This window comes from Herpailurus yagouaroundi, unplaced genomic scaffold (genome assembly GCF_014898765.1).
Source record: "Herpailurus yagouaroundi ecotype Mexico unplaced genomic scaffold, PumYag 190, whole genome shotgun sequence".
Taxonomy (NCBI): Eukaryota; Metazoa; Chordata; class Mammalia; order Carnivora; family Felidae; genus Herpailurus; species Herpailurus yagouaroundi.
The window spans coordinates 10,819,063-10,840,716 of record NW_024412421.1 but is presented as its reverse complement, the minus strand read 5'-3'; the positions used below and the strand labels follow the sequence as shown (position 1 = coordinate 10,840,716).

General features: G+C 49.9%; 1 protein-coding gene across 8 annotated transcripts in view; it reads left to right on the top strand.

Annotated features, from left to right (window-relative positions):
- The window catches only part of KIFC3 (kinesin family member C3), a 77,664-nt gene that overhangs the window by 37,225 nt on the left and 18,785 nt on the right, over positions 1 to 21,654 (top strand). For 3 of the 8 annotated variants that reach the window (XM_040498136.1, XM_040498137.1, XM_040498140.1), the window contains 4 exons: positions 1,421 to 1,628; positions 4,200 to 4,342; positions 8,203 to 8,341; positions 11,368 to 11,570. In XM_040498136.1, coding sequence (XP_040354070.1) covers positions 1,421 to 1,628; positions 4,200 to 4,342; positions 8,203 to 8,341; positions 11,368 to 11,570 — 693 coding nt within the window. Of the gene's footprint in view, positions 1 to 1,420; positions 1,629 to 1,704; positions 2,010 to 4,199; positions 4,343 to 8,202; positions 8,342 to 8,743; positions 10,686 to 11,367; positions 11,571 to 21,654 lie in introns of those variants that run through there. The other 5 variants (XM_040498139.1, XM_040498146.1, XM_040498141.1 and 2 more) reach the window with 4 other exon arrangements.

Genomic DNA, 21,654 nt, shown 5'->3' with positions numbered 1-21,654 from the left:
ATCCAGTCACATCTGAGGACTCTGCACCTGCCTGGTGCTGTTGTCAACTCTGACCTTCCTTCTCCAGCTTTCCTTACCACCCAGAGTGAGCTCTGGTTACCTCTAGTATCACCTTTAGTGATTGTATCCTCACCTGTGGCATTGGGACGCCCAGTAGACTCTCACCTCCGAGTCTCCTTGTTTTTTTCCAAGATGCAGCCCGAGCTTCTGTCTGCATTTATTTCAGGGCATTCACCCATCAAGCCACTGCCCGGAGCTTAGTGTGGGTGTTGCTGCAGCTCCAGGCTGGGTGGTATGGGGCTGCACAGATGATCATTCTGTGGGCCCCACCCTGGGGAGCCATCCAGGGTCAGGGGAGTGGACACCGATCAACCAGATAATCTTTACTGTCTGGTAGAAAGCAGTCTGTGGCCCAAGTGGCACCATTAGGAAGTCCCCAGGTGCCTGAAACTCCCATTTTAAAACCAAAAGCAAATTCCACATCACCTCCCCGAGCTGACTTGACTTCTTCTTTTAACGGCATCACTGTCTGAGTCTGGGGCTGTAGCTTGGTACTTTAAATGCCCTCACAGCTGCTTTGCCACACGATAGGTGCTCCATAAAGACTCGTGTAGTGAATGCTTAAAAGTCTGTCCTGTCTATTGCTCAGTTCATGAGGGACTTCTGGGGCTTTCTATCCAGACCAGTGCTCCCCACCCCCTGCCCCCCATTCTCCCATACCACCTGGTGCTTCCCTGCATTCCTGTTCTGATTGTGAAGGTTTGTTGAGGTGCTTACCACCCTCCTGAGAGGGAGCTTTGAGGCCCCATCTCTCCAGATCAAAGAGGACCCCTGGTAGGTGTCTGACACACAGCAGACACCAGATAAATAATTATTAAATGAAGAAGGAATGAATCTTTGCCTCTTACTGCCTGCCAAGTTGTAGCCACAGAGTGAAGGCTAGTTGAATACATGACTGAGTGGACTGTAAAAGAATTTGATATATATAAGCTTAGCTTGTCACTGGCCACAGTCAGGCCTGGTCTGATTACGTTTATGGAGATGCTGTTGATTTTTGCTTCCTCCCTGTGGGGCTGTGACCTGGTGCGGAGGCTGCCAGGCTTCCCGTGGAGGGGCTGAGATGTGAGGTCTCCACAGTGTGCCGCAGACACACCTGACGGGCTCCTCAACCACTTCTGAGCCTCCTACTTGGAAAAAAAACCACCCCGAAATGGTGCCGTGTTCTGTCTATTTTGTCCCACAAGCCCTGGGGATCTTTGGAGTGGGATGGCGGGAGGGGTCGGGGGTGGAATTGCAGTCGGGGCTGCCCTTCTGGGTAACAGGTGACCCTGTTGCGGATGGCGGGCTCCGATCTGTCCCCCCGCCCCCCGCGGGGTGCCGGCCAGCCCGCTTAGTCTCGCCTCCCCTGTTCTGTCCGCAGGCTGCCCGGCGCCCCGACGACGAGGCCGCTGAGCCCCGGGCCATGGTCCCGTCTCGCCGGCCGTGGAACCTGGGAGCCACGCCCTCGCTGCGCGGCCTGTGGAGAGTGGGCCGGGCCCGGGAGCCCGAGCCCGGGATGGCTCGCCCCGCCCCCGCCAGCCCGGCCGCCCGCCCTTTCCCACACACCGGCCCGGGGAGGTTGAGAACTGGTGAGTCCGCATTTTTAAAATGCCTCTTTATTTCCCTTCCTTCCTCTAGATAGCAGCGATGAGGCCGGGCTTTCTCGCAAGTTCCTAGGCTCAGTCAGAGCTGTCAGGTAATTACAGGGTGCCCGGCAGCCCGCGGGCCGGCGCGGAGTCGGAGTCGGGGCGTCAATCTCGCCGGCGCTCCTGCCCCGCGCCCGCCTGTAAAGAGAGGTCCAGGACGCCGAGTTAAACTTCAACGCGGTCGCTGGAGTCGGGGGACAACGCCGCCCAAACCACGCGATCTCCGGCCAGCCGGGTCGGGGCGCTGCGCGGGCGGCCGGTCCTTGGTCCTTGGCCGAGCGCTTGCGGTCTCGCTCCGGTTTCTGCCCGCAGCTGGTAAACAAGGTAGGTGAAGTGGCAGCCCGGTGCCTGGCGCGGCACTGACACCTGATCGCGGCCGGCCCGCCCGCGGGGGACGTGAGGAGCGGACCGAAGCCGCGCCGGAGCGTGGCCCCGCGGAGTTTGGGTGCCATGCGCTGGGTTTCAGGTGCCATCTGGGGCGGATCCTGTTGGGGCCCCGACAGCAAGTGGGCAGTGAAGGAGTTTGAGTCTGGACCCCTGCTGCCCCTTGGGGGAGTGTCCTTCTTTCTGGGTCATGTCCCCTGGTGCCTCACACACCAATAAGTGAGCAGCACCTCTGATTTCCAATGCGGACTGGATCATTGGGTCTGGCGCACTGCCCCATGACTGTCTCCTGAGCTGAGCTGGGGCAAGTCATCCTGGAAGTGTGGAGGGACAGAGGGGTCTTCAGTCCAGATGTCTTCAGAGGCTTGCTGTCTGTTGTTCTGACCCCCAGAGGAAGGGGGTTAGATTACCAGCCTGTCTGAACTAGCAAATTCCCTCTGGGCCATCAGATCCAAACCCTCTGATGTACAGAAGGGGAAACTGAGGCCCAGAGAGGGCACACAGCAAACTCCTGTTCAGTTCCCTCTCTCCCACCACATTTGTGCCACTGATGGCAGCCAGAGTGATACTCTCCAGAGTTTCTCTGTAGGGGACGGTGAGGCTGGGGATGGCCCCGGGGGGGGGGGGGTCTCTGGAAAAAGCTTGGGCTCTTGGGTCAGATAGCCTCAATTGTCTGGAAGGGGATGAAGATGTACTCCACAAGGTTGTCCTAAGGATTACAAATATAATATGAATGAGTGTTGCTTTTCTGGTTAAAAAAAAAAAGAAAAAAAGAAAAGAGCAAAAAGAAAACAAGAAGCAAAAGACGAAAACAGGTTCCTTAGAACACTAAAAAAAACCCTTGAAAAATCAAGAACACAGAAGACCCCAGAAAAAGTATAAAAAAGAAAATAAAAATTACCTACAAGATCGTTAGTGAACATTTTATATAGTTCCTTCCAATCTTGTGTATGTGCGCACGCATGCCTATAAATGAGTATTATGAAGATACAGACTTAGCCACTTTGAAAATTTAAGACAAAGGTCAAATGAAATCCTGTGTGTGAAATGCTAAGCAGAGTGCCTGCTACTGAGTAGGGTTCTAGCCAGCTTGGTTCCCCCCCTTCCCTGCCCTCCCCAGCCCCTCTGTCTCCACCCCCACTCTTATCACTACCTTCAGAGGGATAGTCAAACAGAGGGTGGTGGGTCAGCACATGGGACTGGAATACTGGGTCAGCGTGACCCTGGGCATGTTATTAACCCTTCTCAGTTGTGGTCCTGACGGCCTGCATTTGTGGCCACTTTCTGTGTACCTGGCACAGAGTGAGCGTTTTACATGTGTCATTCCGTTTAACCCTCGCCACGGGACTATGAGCTTGGTTCCTTATCCCCATATTCTTGACAAAGAAACTGAGGATCGGGAAGGGCATTAAGGTCTCGGAAGCGCCTGGCCCAGGATATCATTACCCCCCGGCGCGGTGGCTCTGCAGCTTGCCCCTGTGAGGTGCACCCACTTTCCCATCTCATCCCACCTCACGAGCTGTGGTGGGGGGTTGAGGTGGGGTGCATGGGATACCCATACCCCACTCAGCTCTTTCCCCCATCCAGTGAGGGAGGCAGTGTGTCAGAGGCTCAAGGGGATGTGCTTTAGCTGGTCCCGAAGATGCTTTTGGAGGCTGCAGGGACCAGGCCACCCGGTGTGGGGTTGGTCTTTATGAAGGCAGGGGAGAAATTGCCACCTAGAGGCAGCCTTGGTAATAAAACCACAGCCCTGGGGTGCACCTCCTGTGAAGGTTGGCACAGCCAGGTTGGTGTCGGCTTCCCTTTGCTGCTCTCTGTAGAGGGTGTTCATGAACGAGCGCCAGCCCCAAAATCCACTGTGGAGGGCGGGAAGCACCCCTCCTGCCCCGGAGGCCTTGGGTGCCTTCCTGAGGAGAAGCTTGGGGTGGCTTTTGGGAAGAAAGGAGCACAGCCCCTGCCTGGTGCCAGGCCTTCCCTCTGAGTAGGTCAGGCGTGTGAGGGCGTGTGAGTCCCTGCTGGCCGCGCCTGGGCCGGCCCGGAGTGTGGGGAAGCAGAACTCAGCCAGGGCCCTGGCCAGCGGTCTTCAGCCAGGGGCCTAGCATCTTACCCATACTCTCTGTCCCGGAACAGGGCGTGGAAAAGATACCCCAGTCAGCGGTGACGAGGACTCCAGTGCCCGAAGCGCAGCTCGCCCGGCCCTAGCTCAGTGCCGGGCCCTCAGTGTGGACTGGGCCGGCCCTGGGAGCCCCCACAGGCTCTACCTGACCGTGCAGGTAAGCACTGGGGCCTTCGGGAAGGTGAGGGCCCAAGCCAGGCTGATGTGTCTTCGCCCCCTGAGCTCCCAGCAGCGGGGTCCCCAGCAGGCTCTCTGGGGAAGCGAGCACTGAGAGAGAGCCGGGGACCTGCCTTGGTAAGCTTCTCACAGCACGCAGAGCCCTGATGGAGCAGTTTGCTTTACTGGGTTATCTCAGGGAAAATCGCAGAGTAGATGACAGAAAGCTTTCAGCCACACCCTGGCTGAGGCGTTAAAGTGAGAACTGCGGGGCCTTCGCTGAGGAGCTCTTAGGAAAACAGGCAGGTTTTGGGGTAGCCGTTAATTCCTACTCAGCATGTTTGTCCGTGGGGCAATACGTGTATTTCCTATTTAACGTGAGGATCCAAAGCCAGACAGAGGACTTTGCCAAAACTTGGATTCTTTTCTCTCGCAGTTATCACCAACTGACTTTCAAAAGACAAATTTTATATATATTTGTATATTTGGTTGTAGAGATCATACATAATGATAGTAATAATAGCTGCTATTTATGGAACACTGGTTTTGAACCAGGCACCGGTGCCATGTATTATATAGCTCACATTAGTACTCATGGTCCTCGTAACAGTCTCAAGACACAGCTACTGTTTTATTGGAGGTGTATGGATGAAGTAATGGAGGCCCAGAGAGGTTATGTAACTTGCTACTGCTCCCACAGCAAGCGGGGATCTGAATAGCTAAGCATGACGTGCTCGATAACGTATGGTATAAAAGAATTCACACAGGGATATAACATCTCGAAGCTGAATGTTTTTTCCAGTCCTGCATCTTTTGAGAAATCCACTATTAAGAGTTTGGTGTTTGTGTATCTTTCCTATATAATCACTTAATTATGTTTATACAATTTTATTATTTATTTTTACAAATTATTTTGTGACTAGCTCTTTCCCTCGACAGGAAATCTGGTGATTTCTTCATGCATGTCAGTATACAGAGAACTACCCATTCTTTTGAACTGCTTCATAATATTCTACTTCAGGGTTTACCATAGGTTATCTAACTGGTGCTCTGTATTATTTCTGGTTGCAATGAGCTACTTAAATATCGATGCATTCTCACAACTGTGGCTTTGAATAATTTAAGGATGGCACAGGCACTGCACTTTTTAAAAGAATACAGATATTTATGAAGTGCCTCTTCTGTGCCAGGTTCTGCGCTAGGTGCTGGCCCATAACCTAGCGGAGAAATAGACCTGACAGCCTGGCAGCCTGACAGCCTGCCACAAAATAATCAAGTGATCACAAGTGTATGAATGCAAACTGGACAAGGACCATTGACACAGTGATGGAGGATGAATGACCAGAGTCACTTGGGCGGGTTACAAAGCTCCCTGCCCAAGAAAGATTGCACACAAGAGGGCTCACTTTGAAGGGACATGGGCACATGGGGGGCAGGAGGGAGGGGAAACCCAGGTGCCCTTTGAGGGCATATCCTCCCTCATGCAGATGAAAGTCCTGGGCCTGGGCGGCGTGTGGCCCCAAGTCCTGATCTGAATGTGGCCCGAAGCTTGATGTGGCTTCAGGAGCAGTCTTGGGCTTCAAGGCTTTTCTTGGCCCTTCTTGTGTGGTTCATCTGCAAACCGAACCAAACAGTCCTTCTTTTATGTTAAGGTCTGCAAGAAAAGCAGGTCTGGTGTGGGAACAGTTAAAGAAACTGGAGAAGCCATTTGTTTTTCCTCTGAGTTGAGCCATTGGTAGTTAAATCGGGAGGTGGTCAGAAACCGGCTGCCTTGAGTTGGGCGGTGGCTCTGTTCTTGAATTTTGATTATGGGGTGTTGGGTTGTGGTTGCTGCTGAGTCCTGGGGTCAGCAGATCTGCTGAGAATCTGTGAGGAGCTCCTGTAAGCAACCAGTTTCGATGTTGGTGTCCTTCTGGGCCCCCATGAAGCTCCATTGTGTTTATAGTTTGCTTCGAGGACAGGGATGTGGGGCTGAAGGAGGGACCCGGGCACTGTGAGGTGAGCAGGTAGGCTTAGTGAACCTCCCCCCTGCCCCAGCCTCTCAAGTAGTTAAAACCTGAGATGCTCCCTCTGAAGGTGCTGCAGAAATCCCCAACCCCCCCGGCGTCCCAGCTGCCCTTCCTGTGGCTTGGCCACCAGGCCAGAAATAGTGTGACCTTTGCTCTGGTCGGCAATTGGAAACTTCCAGCTGCTGCCATTGCCGCCACCGCTGACAAGCCTGCTCGTGATGGTGTGGCAGTTGGTCAAAGGGTGGGGACAAAATAAAGTCGGGGGGGGGGGGCGGGCGGGAATTTTCCTACATATGAGAGACTGTGCTCGCCACCCTCCCTTCTCAAGTAGAAGGTGAGGTCGAGAGAGAGGGAGTCAGAGACGGTGAACGAGGCTGCTGATGTTGCTCTTTTCCTCTTTTCCATTCTGTTCATTGGATTCGGGGTTACAAAAGTTAAAAAAAAAAAAAGGAAGAGTGCAGAAAAAGTACAATGCTAGTGGCTACCTGATATCGAGCCCTTTCTGTGTGCCAGAGGCTTTGAGTACTTTGCACAGTTCCTGCAGTTCCCCTTCACACCAGTGGCATCAGGGGGCTAGTACTGTTTCTCTTGTAGGAATGGGGGAAATGAAGCTTCAGAGAAGGTGAGTAACTTGCCCAGAGCCACACAGCTCACCTGAGGCGCAGCCATGTTTCACACCCAGCTCTTGCCGACTCTGGACTCAGAACGTTCTTTTAGACAGAACGTTTGTCTTTTGTTTCCAATACAGTGGGCACAAAGACACCAAAAACGTGTCTGTAGGGGCACCCGGCTGGCTCTCAGTCGCATGAGCGTGCAATTCTTGATCTTGGAGTTGTGAGTTCGAGCTCCCTGTTGGGTGTAGATGACTTAAATAAATAAAACTCAAAAAAAAAAAATGTGTCTGTAATGCCCCTTCCCAGATAATTTCTATTGACATTAAAAAAACAAAACAGGACACTGTAGATGGTTATAAGGCTAAAAATGGGTTCAAAGTGAAATGTAAGGACTCTTTGCCCTTTTCCCCCACATTCTCTTAGTTTCTTTTTACTCCCCCAAAAGTTTAAATGATGCACGTTTCTCCTCCTAGTTGCTGCGTCACCTGACCTGCCAGAGACAACCATTGTTTATACAGTTCCCCAGATTTTTTTCAAGGCCTGTTTTATTTCTCTTATCCTCAAATGGGATTGCACTTTGCATGCGGTTCTGCGGCTTGCTTTGGATGTCTTTCTGTGTGAGCTGCAGGTGATCGTCTCCAGATGACTCTTTCTGCCCCTCCCTTCTCTCTCTCCCTGCCTGTCCACCTGTCTGTTCCTCCTTCTTGGCCTCGGTTTCTCCTTGACCAGGAGATGGGGGGCATGGGCTTCCCCTGCTTGTGCAGACTTGTGTGCCCCCTCTTGGCAGTCTCGAGCTGGGGGCAGCTGACATCGCGGGGGGTGTTGCCCTGAGATTGCCGTGTGCCTGGTGGGGCTGGACAGCCCTGCGAATGGTGGGGCTGTGGGCCCGCAGCAAGTAGGCTGCTGCACTGGTGACTCCCGCCCCACAGAGCCTGCAGGGACAGCCCAGTGAGCTTCACCTGAGAACTTCTAAGTGCCCCAGAACCTTCTTTGCCGGTGCAGATAGCTGGCTGCCGAATGGGGGCCAAGAGAATGCACTGCCACTGTCCTGTCGTGGCATCTGGGCACATTTCCTTCCAGACCCCGGGCCTCATTGTCCTCACCCACTCACACAGCGAGGGCTGGGTCCCTGTGCCCGGGATGCTCCCAGCTCCAGGAGCACACCATCCGCAGGCTCAAGGGGGTCCCCTCCCGCCTGTAGTCCCCTTCACGTGAGGATTCTGGTTGTGTCTTGGCAGCAAGCCCTGCTGGACAAGGGGTGCGAGAACAAGAGTCAGGGGACGAAAGAAGAGAAGCTCCTGAAGAGGCAGGCGCCGGGCCCCAGGCGGGACCGGGAGGCCCAGGAAGCTGGTGGCGCCATGAATGTAGAGAAAACAGGTAAAGGAGGTCTGCCCGCCAACCTGGAATAGCCCTCGCTAAAGCTGGCACTGGCAGGGAGGCTGCTGTGGCATTTGGACTGTCCTCACACCCTGTCCTCCTCACCTGGAGGTGGCCCAGCCAATTCCTGGCCACCTTGACGTGGAACTCAGAGACCCCGGCCTGCCCATCCCACTCCAGGGATACCCTCCTCCCACTGCCCGCAGGGCCCCACCAGTGATAAGAGGCTTTGGCCCGTGTGGGCTGGGGTTGAGTTTCCCTGCTTTTTGTCTTTTCCCCAGTGCTTGTCAAAAGCAGGCCAAGGGTGGCAGCCTCAAAGACGCCACGGCCTGTGGAGAGAAGCCTGACCCCATCCCCTTTATCTGTGGATGCGTCAGGGACCCAGAGGCTCTAGGACAGGGCTTTGCTCTGCTCCCTCAAGGCCAGGGTCGAGGAGCCGGTGGCTCCATTCTTCTCTGACCAGGATGACTGGTTCTGGAAGATTCTATGGACCCCCTTTGTGGGGCTTCTCTAGCTCAGGGAAACCTGAGCTCAGTAATTGGGGAAAAAGCATCCTCAGGAGCCCAAAAGGAAGGCCAAGACTGTGTGGAGAAAAAGCAGCTGGTCTTTCCCCTGTTCTCTTCCTCCCGTCACCAGGGGTCGATCTGTGTTTCTGAACTTGCTGTGTGGTGGAAGGAGCCACTCCCTTCTCTGGGGTTGTCCCAGAGCTGCAGCCGCCTGTCTGGTATTCAGGGACAGGTGTTGGGGTCTGGCTGAGGTGTGGGCAGACAGGACTTGGGAAGGGGTGAGCTGTCCAGCCAGTCAGATCGGCTCTCCCAGTTCGTGGAGAAGAGAGAGACCAGTTTCTGTCAAGGGGGTGGACTAAGCCTTGTCAGTGGGGCTGGGGCCAGACTTCCATCTTCCTGAGCGTAAGGCACAGTGAGCAGGCAGGGTCTCTGAGGCATGCTCTCTTTTAAAACTTGCACTGACATCCGACCCACTGAGAGGCATGTGGCCTTCTCAGGGCCAAGTCCCATTCATTCCCTGGCCCCCAAGTGCCTCTTTGACCTCACCTCTCCCTCCCTCCTCTGGCCTTCCCTTAGCTTCTTCAAGGTCTTTTCTCCCCTAGCAAGTGCTCTCTAGGCCCTGTTTCAGCTCCCCTGGCTGTGCCCCTCTGCTGGGGTCAGGATGAACCCCCGTGTGGACTCCAAGGGCATCTCAGAACCTTCCGAGTGTCCTGGACGAGAAGGACTATTCTGTGTCTTGTTCCAGCCCTGTGGTCTGTGGGATGACGCTCACTCACTTCTATGCATCCTTCATGGATCCCAGGCTCCTTTCCCAAGGATGCCTCACTGGGACCATTGTCCCCACTTCACAAAGGAAGACCCCAAGCCCCCCCTCCCCACACCCCCATCTCCCAGGTGGCAGAGCGAGCTCTCAGGCCCTAGAGCCCTGGTGTGTTCCCCACCACACCATGGCAGTCTGCAAAGGGCTGAGGGCCACGCTGGTCACATGCTGCTCATGGCAGCCCCGTGTGCGGGCCTGGAAGCATCCACCTGACCTCACTCTCTCTAGAACAGATAGCAGAAGCTTGGCCAACTGTGTATGATATGCATGCTGTGTCACATGCAGGCCACACTGCCAGGGCCACTAGCCAACCGGTAACTGAGCCTGCTCCAGCTCTCCAGAGGGTCTCGAGTCGAAGCTATTCCAAGGGATTGTGAGGAAGGGAAAAGCCAGCCCATGTGTGCTTTACTTGCCCTCTTGAGAGTGGGGCCCGAGATCCCTCAGGGTCTACCCTCCTGGGAGCAGGGCTGTGACATCCCACCCAGCCCGGAAACTCTATTGTGGCTTCTCTGAAGTCTCAGTGAGCGCACTTGCTGCCTCCCGGTGGGTTGAAGCTGCCAGCAGGGTGCGTGACTTCAGGTGCAGAGTCTGGGGGCCCTCCAGTCCTGCCCCATAGGGCTCTGGCTCCTGGGATGTAGCGTGGGGGAGCCCCGAAGCCTGGCTGCCCTCAGACTGGAGGCTTGGAGACAGCAGGTGCCACTTGTCACACCTTGGACCCTTCTTTCTGCCTCCTGGGGCTTTGGTTGGGTCCCAGTTCAGGCTGCCCAAGGGGAGAGGCAGATCTCCTGCCTTCAGAGCCTCTCCTCTACCCCACTCCTGCACACCCCCTGCTCCCCACCTGCAGAGACCATGAACGTTCTTGGTATCCACCAGGCAAGCTATGACAGGCATCCCAAGCCCTATTGTCACATCGTGGCCCTTGATTCTGTCTTTGTCCTTCTGTCAGTCTGTCTGTTTCTCTCCTGCTCCTGGTGACAGGACAGTGGAAGGCCGTGGGAGGAGGAGGATTCAGGCTGAGGTACCACCCTCTCCCGCTGGTATTTATCACTTTGTTGTGCCTGTGCAGTCCCTGTGCTCAGCGCAGGTATCGGCCCCAGAGCGGGCCTGGCTGTGTTCCTGCTCACATGCTGTGCCTGTCTCTGTGCGTCCTGGTCTGGCTGCCCCTTGCACACGCACACCCTCCCCTTGCCCCTTCTCTGTGTGCAGGTGACCACTCCCTGCAGAGGTCAGGGCACAGGCTGGGGAGCCTCTGCCTCTCTTCTGTACTCTAGAGGGGGGTTGGGGTTTAAAGAAATCACGTTTTCCCCCAAGAATAGTGTTTTCTGGGGAGAGAACCCCGGACTCTTAATCAGCTGTTGCCAGAAGGCATGTCTTTCTCAGCTGCGATTCCTTGCGGCCTGGCCACAGGGAGGGTATCGCCCATCAGACCTCGGACACATACTTTGAAGGGAGTCTAGGGCGAACGTCTCTTGCCTCAGTCCTTATCCAGGCAATTCTGTCTCCCAGAAGCTGCCCGCTGAAGCGGCTTCCTCCAGGGCCTGCCCCGGCCAACCCACGCCGTTGCCGCCCCCAGCCCTCGCCCCGCTGGCTTGCATCCCCTCCCCGTCCCTGACGGTCTGCCGTGCCGTGACGGGCCCCCTCTCCTCATCCAGGGTGGGTCCTCTGCTGTCCTTTCTGATCGGCCACTACTTTGCTCATAGGTGGGCGGCTCTTTGGCAGCGGGAGGTGCTCGAGCCTGGCGGGGCCGCCAGGTGCAGCCCCCATGGTGCATAGGATGGTGGAGGCCATGTCCCAGCTGCAGGAGGAGAAAGCCCGGCTACAGGAGGAGCTGGCAGCCCTACAGGAGAGGCTGGCCCTCCGAGACAGTGACCAGCAAGCCACATCCACCCAGCTGCAGAATCAGGTACCTGGGGAGGATGGGATGGGCAGAGGCCACTCCCCCCCGTGGAGCAGATCAGAGGACACTGCGTGGGCCGCCCGGAACCAACCCACCGGGCGGCCGACGTGATGGACAGATAGGGTCTCCTCTCTCGGCTCAGGAATGCATGAGGGGGCAAGGTGGCAAGAGTCAGAGGCCTGGGTCTCCCATCCTGCTCATCCTTGTGCCCCATTCCTCGTGGTTCCGGGGGGCCAGGACGTGCCTCTCCAGGAGTGACAGGCTGTGTGTGTAGATGTGAGGGAAGCAGGGAGGTACGGGGTCGCTCCCAGCCCTCAGGCCGGTGCCGAGTCCACCCCACCTTATTCGGTGCCTTGGACTGGGCAGTCCAAGTGGACAAAAGTCACTGCAGTGGTCACCCCAGGGAAAACTGGTAGGAAAGGAGAGGCTGATGTGAGTGCCTGTGGGAGGAGAAGCATTCAGACTCTGGAAGCCAGGGAGGGCCTCAGGTTTATGCTGGCGAGTGCTGTCTCCTTCCTCGGCTGGTCAGGACATTCGGGACCTCGGCTGCATGCCCTGTGGGACTGACCGTGGGCCCTCCTTCCCCACCTGCACGTGGACCCCGAGGCCCCTTTCCAGAGGTTCAGCTCCCCACACCCATGGCCAGTGTCTGTCTTTTGTGTCTGTCTGAACTTTCCCACTTCCCCAAGGTCCCCCCACCCTCTCTCTACATCATCTCTGCCTTGGATCTGTGCCCTGAGCTGTGGGCCCAGGACTCTCTGTTGGCGGGCCCGCCTTCAGCTGGAGCCAAGTTCTTACTCTGTGGTTACCCACCATGTGGACCTTTTGCTTGGGGAGACATCACAGAATACTGTGACTTGTTCTCAGTTCCAGGGAGCAGCAGATTCTTTTTATGCATTTTTAATTTTTATTTTTTAAAGAGGGAGGGAGAAAGAGGGAGCAGGGGAGGGGCAGAGAGAGAGTGAAAGAGAATCCTGAGTAGGCTCTATGCTGTCAGCGTGGAGCCTGATGCAGGGCTCGATCTCATGAACCGTGAGATCATGACCTGAGTTGAAATCAAGAGTCAGATGCCTAACCCACTGAGCCACCCAGGCGCCCCTATGCATTTTTTAATGTAGGATTTTTCCCCCAGCTTACGGATGTATCCTCTTCTCCGGAACTATCTGTTCTGACCACTTGTTCCTTGCTGGGTTAGGTGGGCCTCCTTGGGGCATCCCTAGTGCCCTGTGTCTCCTTCATACACTGACCCCGTTGTTTGCTGCCTCTGGGCCTGTCTGCCTCACTCTCAGGGGCTCTTCTAGGCAGAGTGATACACTAGCTTTGTGTCACTGTTGCTTCCTTCGGTGCCCGCCTGCCTCTCTCCCTCAGCTGTTTGCTGAGTGCGCGGTGTGCCCTGGGCACCAGGCTAACCACTGGGGATGTCCTGTGGAGGCTATGGTCTAAGGGAGGACAGACATTTGTTACATGTACCCATGTGAAGTTAGAAGAGCGACAAGGGCTCTGCAGGTGGGTACACACACAGGGCATGAGGGCTTGTACCAGAGGCCTTTGTGAGGGACATCAGGGCCTGGCGGGGAGGTCAGGGACAGCCTCCTTGAGAAAGTGGTGCTGGAGCCAAGGTCTGGCACAAAGCAGAGGAAGGGGGTTCTGAGCTAAGGGAATAGTCTGTGCAAAGGGACTGTGGCAGGAGGAGCAAGATATAGGGGCAGAATCAAAGCTTGGGTAGCCCTGTGGGACTGGGGGCTCGTCCAGGGCCCACCCCACAGGGCACGCCTGGCCCGTGGCAAGAGCTTATCCGCAGCTCTTCCTTCCTTGACCTTCTCCAAGATAGACTGTCCAGGCAGTTAATTTTTGAAATAAGTTTTTTTTTTTAAAGAGGTTTACTGAAATATAACTCACATACCATACAATTCACCCCTTTAAGGTGCACAATTTAAATATATTAAGTATATTGAGATGGTGATACCACCATCACCATCATCCAATGTCAGAACATTTTCATCACCCTAAAAAAGCCTAGTCACCCTCCCTTCCCCCTCCCCCCACAACCCCTGGCAACCGCAGATCTGCTTTCTGTTTGTGTGGACTTGCCTTTCCTGAACATTTCATGTAAATGAAATCATAACCATGTGTGGCTTTTTGTGACTTTAAATGAATTAAAAAAAAAAACCATTTTTTCCCTTTCATTAGCAAAGTTGGCTTACTTTTTAGAGGGGAAGTTGAAGGTGAAGGATCTTGGCCTTTTTGTGGTCTTTGTGCCCCCAGGTCTGCAGATATCCCCAGCCCCTGTCCTCTCCCATCCCCAGCCCCTCTGGATGAATGAGAGAATTCAGAATGGTTCTCCGTCTTTGCTCAGGCTTTATCCTTGAACTTCTGACTGCCAGCTCTTTTCTGAAAACTTCAGGGGGTGCACCTGAAATTCCAGGTCCCTGAGCTACTCTTCGGAAGGTCCGACTCTGTGGAGCTATGTTCAACCACATGGGCCGGGAGCCAGGTTCAAATCCTGACTTTGGACACTACTCAGTTTCAGCTGTGGGACCTTGGGCTGGTTAATTACCACTCTGCGCCTCAGTTTCCTCATCTGTCAAGTGGACATAAAAGCACCTGATGAGATGATCCAGTATTGTGGTTGTTGCTGCCAGCACCGCCATCTTTACTGGGAAGAGTTTTGGATTTGGAACCACACAAACAGGGTTCTAGTCCTGGCTGTGCCACTCGCTAGCTGTGCGGCGGTAGGAAGTGACTTCCTCTCCGAGCCTTCATTTACCATTCTCTAAACTGGGACTAATCAATGTTGCTTCATGGTTATTGGACAGATCAATTGTGAGATTGGACAGAAAAATGGGTGATAAACTGTGAAGTGCTATTGCCTCGTGAGGTATCACTTCTGTGTGCTCTGGTCTTCTGTCTGCCTCACTGTGGTTTGACACAGATTGACCTTCCTCCTCCTCTAAGAAGAAAAGCCCATCAGTGGGGGACACTCTGCCTCACTGCCATGGTGCCTTATTCCCAACCTTTTCCAGACTTGCCTTCTGGGTGTGGCTCTTCCTGAAAGGCAGGGTAGCCTAGTAGTTGAGTTTGAGGGCCCTGTAGTGGGGGTGGTCACTCAGACCCAAGTTTAATCCTAGGTCCACCACTTAGTGGTCAGGTGACCTTGAGCAAGCTGCTTAACTAAGGCTTTCACCTCACCCCACCCCACTCTGAACCATGTCAGAGTTCTCGGTCAGACTTGAAAACACTTTAAACCAAGTCCTTGGCAACCTCCAAATTATCCTTGGTGACCCTGATATCCCTGTGGCCATAATCTTGGGACCAAAAGGGCATATAAAAAAGCCACCTTAACTAAGGCTTAATCTCTTGGAATCTCAATTTCTCTTCCTGTAAAGTGGGGATGATAATAGTGTCTACCTCACAGAATTGGGGATTCGAAGTGATGATCTCAGGAAGTCCTGTACCATGCTGGCAAACTGACTCAGGAAATGGGGCTGCCATTATCACTGTTGGAACCTGGGCTTGTGGGGGCGGTGGGAGTCTTTTGAGGCTTATGCACTGATAAGTGTCAGATGGCGATAGCTGTATTTACCAGGAGCCCACCGTGCTCCTTGTGGGGAGCACACGGGCCCAGGTCCTCGGTGCTCAGGAGGACCCAAGCCACAGAGGCCACTGGTCTTGGTCTGGCAACAGGAGAGAGACCGTGGCTGGTCTGGATGACCCTCCCTGATGTTGGCAACTATAGCCCTGGGCCACATGCTATAGCTCCCCTCCCCTTTTGTGGATGTGCCTGGAGCAGTGGCCTCCACACTCCCAAGGCCCTGCCAGTGTTACACGTTCCCAGACTGGCCACACCCCCCCACCTTAATTCCCCTGAACCTCCAGATAGAAGCTTAAAAAACTGCTCAGAGACCACAGGCTGGTAGACTAGATCAAGCCTTCAAGTGTGTCTGATTTGTTTGGCTTTTTTTTCTTTTTAACCATTAAAAAATTGTGGTAGAATACGCACAACAGAAAATTTATCACTTTAACCATTTATTTATTTATTTATTTAATTTTATTTTTTAAATTTACGTCCAAATTAGTTAGCATATAGTGCAACAATGACTTTAGGAGCAGATTCCTTAATGCTCCTTACCCATTTAGCCCATCCCTCATCCCACACCCCCTCCAGTAACCCTCTGTTTGTTCTCCACATTTAAGAGTCTCTTATGTTTTGTCCCCCTCCCTGTTTTTATATTATATTTGCTTCCCTTCACTTGTGTTCATCTGTTCTGTGTATTAAAGTCCTCATGAGTGAAGTCATATGATACTTGTCTTTCTCTGACTAATTTCAATTAACATAATACCTTCTAGTTCCATCCATGTAGTTGCAAATGGCAAGATTTCATTCTTTTTGATTGCCTATGGACATTTGGGCTCTTTACATATTTTGGCTATTGTTGACAGTGCTGATATAAACATTGGGGTGCATGTGTCCCTTTGGAAAAGCATACCTGTATCCCTTGGATAAATATCTAGTAGTGCAATTGCTGGGTCATAGGGTAGTTCTATTTTTAATTTTTTGAGGAACCTCTATACTGTTTTCCAGAGTGGCTGCACCAAGTTGCCTTCCCACCAACAATGCAAAAGACATTCTCTTTCTCTGCATCCTTGCCAACATCTGTTGTTGCCTGAGTTGTTAATGTTAGCCATTCTGACAGGTGTGAGGTGGTAACTCATTGTGGTTTTCATTTGTATTTCCCTGATGATGAGTGATGTTGAGCATTTTTTCATATGTCAGTTGGCCATCTGGATGTCTGCTTTGGAGAAGTGTCTGTTCATGTCTTTTGCCCATTTCTTCACTGGATTATTTGTTTTTGGGGTGTTGAGTTTGATAAGTTATAGATTTTGGATACTAACCCTTTATCTGATATGTCGTTTGCAAATATCTTCTCCCATTCTGTCAGTTGCCTTTTAGTTTTGCTGATTGTTTCCTTCACTGTCTGGAAGCTTTTTATTTTGATGAGGTCCCAGTAGTTCATTTTTGCTTTTGTTTCTCTTGCCTCCGGAGATGGGTTGAGTAAGAAGTTGCTGCAGCCAAGATCAAAGAGGTTTTTGCCTGCTTTCTCCTCGAAGATTTTGAAGGCTTCCTGTCTTACATCTAGGTCTCATCCATTTTGAGTTTATTTTTGTGTATGGTGTAAGAAAGTGGCCCAGGTTTATTTTTTTGCATGTCGTTGTCCCGTTTTCCCAGCACCACTTGCTGAAGAGACTGTCTTTATTGCATTGGATATTCTCTCCTGCTTTGTCAAAGATTAGTTGGCCATGCATTTCTGGGTCCATTTCTGGGTTCTGTATTCTGTTCCATTGATCTGAGTGTCTGTTCTTGTGCCAGTACCATACTGTCTTGATGATTACTTCAAGCTTTGTAGTATAGCTTGAAGTCCGGGATGGTGATGCCTCCTGTTTTGGTTTTCTTTTTCAAGATTGCTTTGGCTATTTGGGGTCTTTTCTGGTTCCATACAAATTTTAGAATTGTTTGTTCTAGCTCTGTGAGGAATGCTGGTGTCATTTTGATAGGGATTGCATTGAATATGTAGATTGCTTTGGGTAGTATCGACATTTAACAATATTTGTTCTTCCTATCCAGAAGCAGGGAATCTTCTTCCATTTTTTTGTGTCTTCTTCAGTTTCTTTCATAAGCTTCCTATAGTTTTCAGTGTATAGATTTTTCACCTCTTTGGTTAGATTTATTCCTAGGTATTTTATGGGTTTTGGTTCAATTGTAAATGGGATTGATTCCTTGATTACTCTTTCTGTTGCTTCATTGTAGGAATGCAACTGATTTCTGTGCATTGATTTTGTATCCTGCAACTTTGCTGAATTCATGAATCAATTCTAGAAGTTTTTTGGTGGAATCTTTTGGATTTTCCACATAGAGTATCATGTCATCTGTGAAGAGTGAAAGTTTGACTTCCTCCTGGTCGATTTGGATGTCTTTTATGTCTTTGTGTTGTTTGATTGCAGAGGCTAAGACTTCCAGTACTATGTTGAATAACAGTGGCGAGAGTGGACATCCCTGTCTTCTTCCTGACCTTAGGGGGAAAGCTCTCAGTTTTTCCCCATTGAGGAGGATATTAGCATTGGGTTTTTCATATATGGCTTTTACTATCTCGAAGTATCATCCTTCTTTCCCTACTTTCTTGAGGGTTTATATCAAGAAAGGATGCTGTATTTTGTCAAATGCTTTCTCTGCATCCGTTGAGAGGATCATGTGGTTCTTGTCCTTCTTTTTTTGATGTGATGAATCATGTTGATTGTTTTGCAGATAGTGAACCAGCCCTGCATCCCAGGTATAAATCCCACTTGGTCAGTCATTGTGAATAATTTTTTTAATGTATTGTTGGATCTGGTTGGTTAATATCTTCTTGAGGATATTTGTATCCATGTTCATCAGGGAAATTGGTCTATAGTTCTTCTTTTTAGTGGGGTCTCTGTCTGGTTTTAGAATCAAAGTAATGCTGGCTTCATAGAAAGATTTGGAAGTTTTCCTTCCATTTCTATTTTTTGGAACAGTTTCAAGAGAATAGGTGTTAACTCTTCCTTAAATGGTAGAATTCCTCTGGAAAGCCATCTGACGCTGAACTCTTGCTTTTTGGGAGATTGTTGATTACTAATTCGATTTCTTTACTGGTTATGGGTCTGTTCAAATTTTCTATTTCTTTCTGTTTCAGTTTTGGTAGTGTATATGTTTCTAGGAATTTGTCCATTTCTTCCAGATTGCCCATTTTATTGGCGTATAATTGTTCATAATATTCTCTTATTATTGTTTTTATTTCTGCTGTGTTGGTTGTGATCTCTCTTCTTTCATTCTTGATTTTATTTATTTGGGTCCTTTCCTTTTTCTTTTTGATCAAACTGGCTAGTGGTTTATCAATTTTGTTAATTCTTTCAAAGACCCAGTTTCTGGTTTCATTCCTTTGTTCTACTATTTGTTTGGTTTTTGGTTTTGATAGTATTAATTTCTGCTCTAATCTTTATTATTTCCTGTCTTCTGCTGGTTTAGGGTTTTATTTGCTGTTCTTTTTCCACTTCTTTAAGGCGTAAGGTTAGGTTGTGTACCTGAGATCTTTCTTCCTTCTTTAGGAATGCCTGGATTGCTGTATACTTTCCTCTTATGACTGCCTTTCCTGCGTCCCAGAGGTTTTGGGTTGTGGTATAATCATTTTCATTGGCTTCCATGAACTTGTTAATTTCCTCTTTAACTTCTTGGTTAGCCCATTCATTCTTTAATAGGATGTTCTTTAGTCTCCAAGTATTTGTTACCTTTCCAAATTTTTTCTTGTGGTTGATTTCAAGTTTCATAGCGCTGTGGTCTGAAAATATCTCGATCTTTTTGTACTTGTTGAGGGCTGTTTTGTTTCCTAGTATGTGGTCTATTCTGGAGAACGTTCCATGGGCACTGGAGAAGAATGTATATTCTGCTGCTTTAGGGTGAAATGTTCTGAATATATCTGTTAAGTCCATCTGCTCCAGTGTGTCATTCAAAGCCATTGTTTCCTTGTTGATTTTTTGATTAGATGATCTGTCCATTACTGTGAGTGGGATGTTGAAGTCCCCTACTATTATGGTGTTACTATCAATGAGTTTCTTTATGTTTGTGATTAATTGATTTATATATTTAGGCTATCCCACATTTGGAACATAAATGTTTACAATTGTTAGGTCTTCTTGGTGGATAGACCCCTTGATTATGATATAATGCCCTTATGCATCTCTTGGTACAGTCTTTATTTTAAAGTCTAGATTGTCTGATATAAGTGTGGCTACTCTGGCTTTCTTTTGGTGACCATTAGCATGATAGATGGTTCTCCACCCCCTTACTTTCAATCTGAAGGTGTCTTTAGGTCTAAAGTGGGTCTCTTGTAAACAGCATATAGATGGATCTTGTTTTCTTATCCATTCTGTTACCCTATGTCTTTTGATTGGAGCATTTAGTCCATTGATGTTTAGAGTGAGTACTGGAAGATATGAATTTATTGTCATTATGTTGCTTGTAGAGTTGGAGTTTCTGGTGGTGTTCTCTGGTCCTTTCTAGTCTTTGTTGCTTTTGGTCTTTAATTATTTGTTGTTTTTTTTTTCATCTTTTCTCCCCTTAGAGAGTCCCCCTTAAAATTTCCTGCATGGCTGGTTTAGTGGTCACAAACTCCTTTAATTTTTGTTTGGGAAACTTTTTCACTCTCCTCTATTTTGAATGACAGCCTTGCTGGGTAAATAATTCTTGGCTACATATTTTTCTGATTCAGCACATTGAATATATCCTGCCACTCTTTTCTGGACTGCCAAGTTTCTGTGGATAGGTCTGCTGCAAACCTGATCTGTCTTCCGTTGTAGGTTAAGGACTTTTTTCCCCTTGCTGCTTTCATGATTCTTTCCTTGCTTGAGTATTTTGTGAATTTGACTATGATATGCCTCGTTGATTGGTGGTTGGCTTTTGTTGAATCTAATGGGAGTCTTCTGTGCTTCCTGGATTTTGATGACTGTGTCTTTCCCCGGGTTAGGAAAGTTTTCCGCTATGATTTATCCACATAACCCTTCAACCCCTATTTCTCTCTCCCCCTCTTCTGGGACCCCTATGATTCTGATGTTGTTCCTTTTTAATGAGTCACTGATTTCTCTAATTCTTAAATCGTGCTTTAATCTCCCTCTTTTTTTCTGCTTCATTATTCTCTATAATTTTGTTCTCTGTATTGCTACTTCTCTGTTCTGTCTCATCCATCCTTGCCTCAGTGGCCTCCATTCAAGATTGCAGCTCAGTTATAGCATTTTTTATTTCATCCTGACTAGCTTTTACTTCTTTTCTCTCCGCAGAAAGGGATTCTAATCTATTTTCGACTCTAGCTAGTATTCTTATTACCGTGATTCTAAATTCTGGTTCAGACATCTTGTTTGTATCTGTGTTGGTTAAGTCCTTGGTTATGGTTTCTTCCTGCTCTTTCTTTTGGGGTTAATTCCTTCATTTTGTCACTTTGAAGGGAGAAAAGGAATTAATGAGTTAGAAAAAAATTGAAATTAAAAAAATATTAAAATTAAAAAATTAAACACACACACACACAAAATCAAATAAATGATGATAGCTCCTAGGTGTGTTTTGGTCTGGGTGTTGAAAGTGGCTTGATAGGTTAGAGAAAAAAGGGGGGAATAAGGAAATTGTTTGAAAATTTGAAAAAATGAATACACTGAAGTAGACTAAAATCAAATGATGGAAGTAAAATAGAATTTGAAAAAATTTACACAAAAGTAAAACCTATAGTAGAAAAAAATGAAAGAAAAATATTTTTAATAAAAATTGAAAATAAAAATGATTTTTTTCTCTTTCTGTATTCAAGAAAAAGAAAGGAAAAAGAGAAAAAAGAAAAAGAAAGAAAAAGAAAGAAAATTGAATAGATGGACTGGTAACAGACTGAAATGCCACTGCAATTACTTCATTTTCATCTAGAAGTCAAACTATGAAGCACTTTATAGTTCGTAAACTAAGCAGGTGGAGAGACTTGTGTTCCTGAAGAGCGAGGTTGGCCCAGTTGGGCAGGGCTTAGTGTAATGGCTCTGTTCTTCACTAGATGGAGCTGCTTAGTTTACTGGGGTGGATTGTGGTGGCGCTTGTAGGTGCGTATGCTCATGCGTGGGAGCGGTGAAAATGGCGTCAGCCAGCTACCCATTCTCTAGTATCGGGACTCTGTTCTCCCAGATCAGCAATCGTGCACCTGTACTTTGTCTTCAGCTTCCCTCCATGGCCCCCATCCCGCTTTTTCACAGTCTGTGACCAAGCCCCAGGCAGCACCCCTCTCCTGAGTTTTGTCTCAGATGTGGCTGTTTTTCTCATCCTCTTTCTTCTGAGGGACTGCGGCTTTGACCTGCTTCTTCCCTCTGCAGAGGATCTCACCGAGCAATGGCCAGGTGCCGGCCACACCCAGGAATGCTTGCGGGACCGTGCCTGCTGCTGGTGCCCAGACAGTGTGGCCAGGTGCCAGCCCTCCCCAGAAAAAGTTTGCGAGATAGTGTAGCAGCAGCGTTTCAGGGATTATGGAAAATCACAACACACATCTGGCACCGGGCT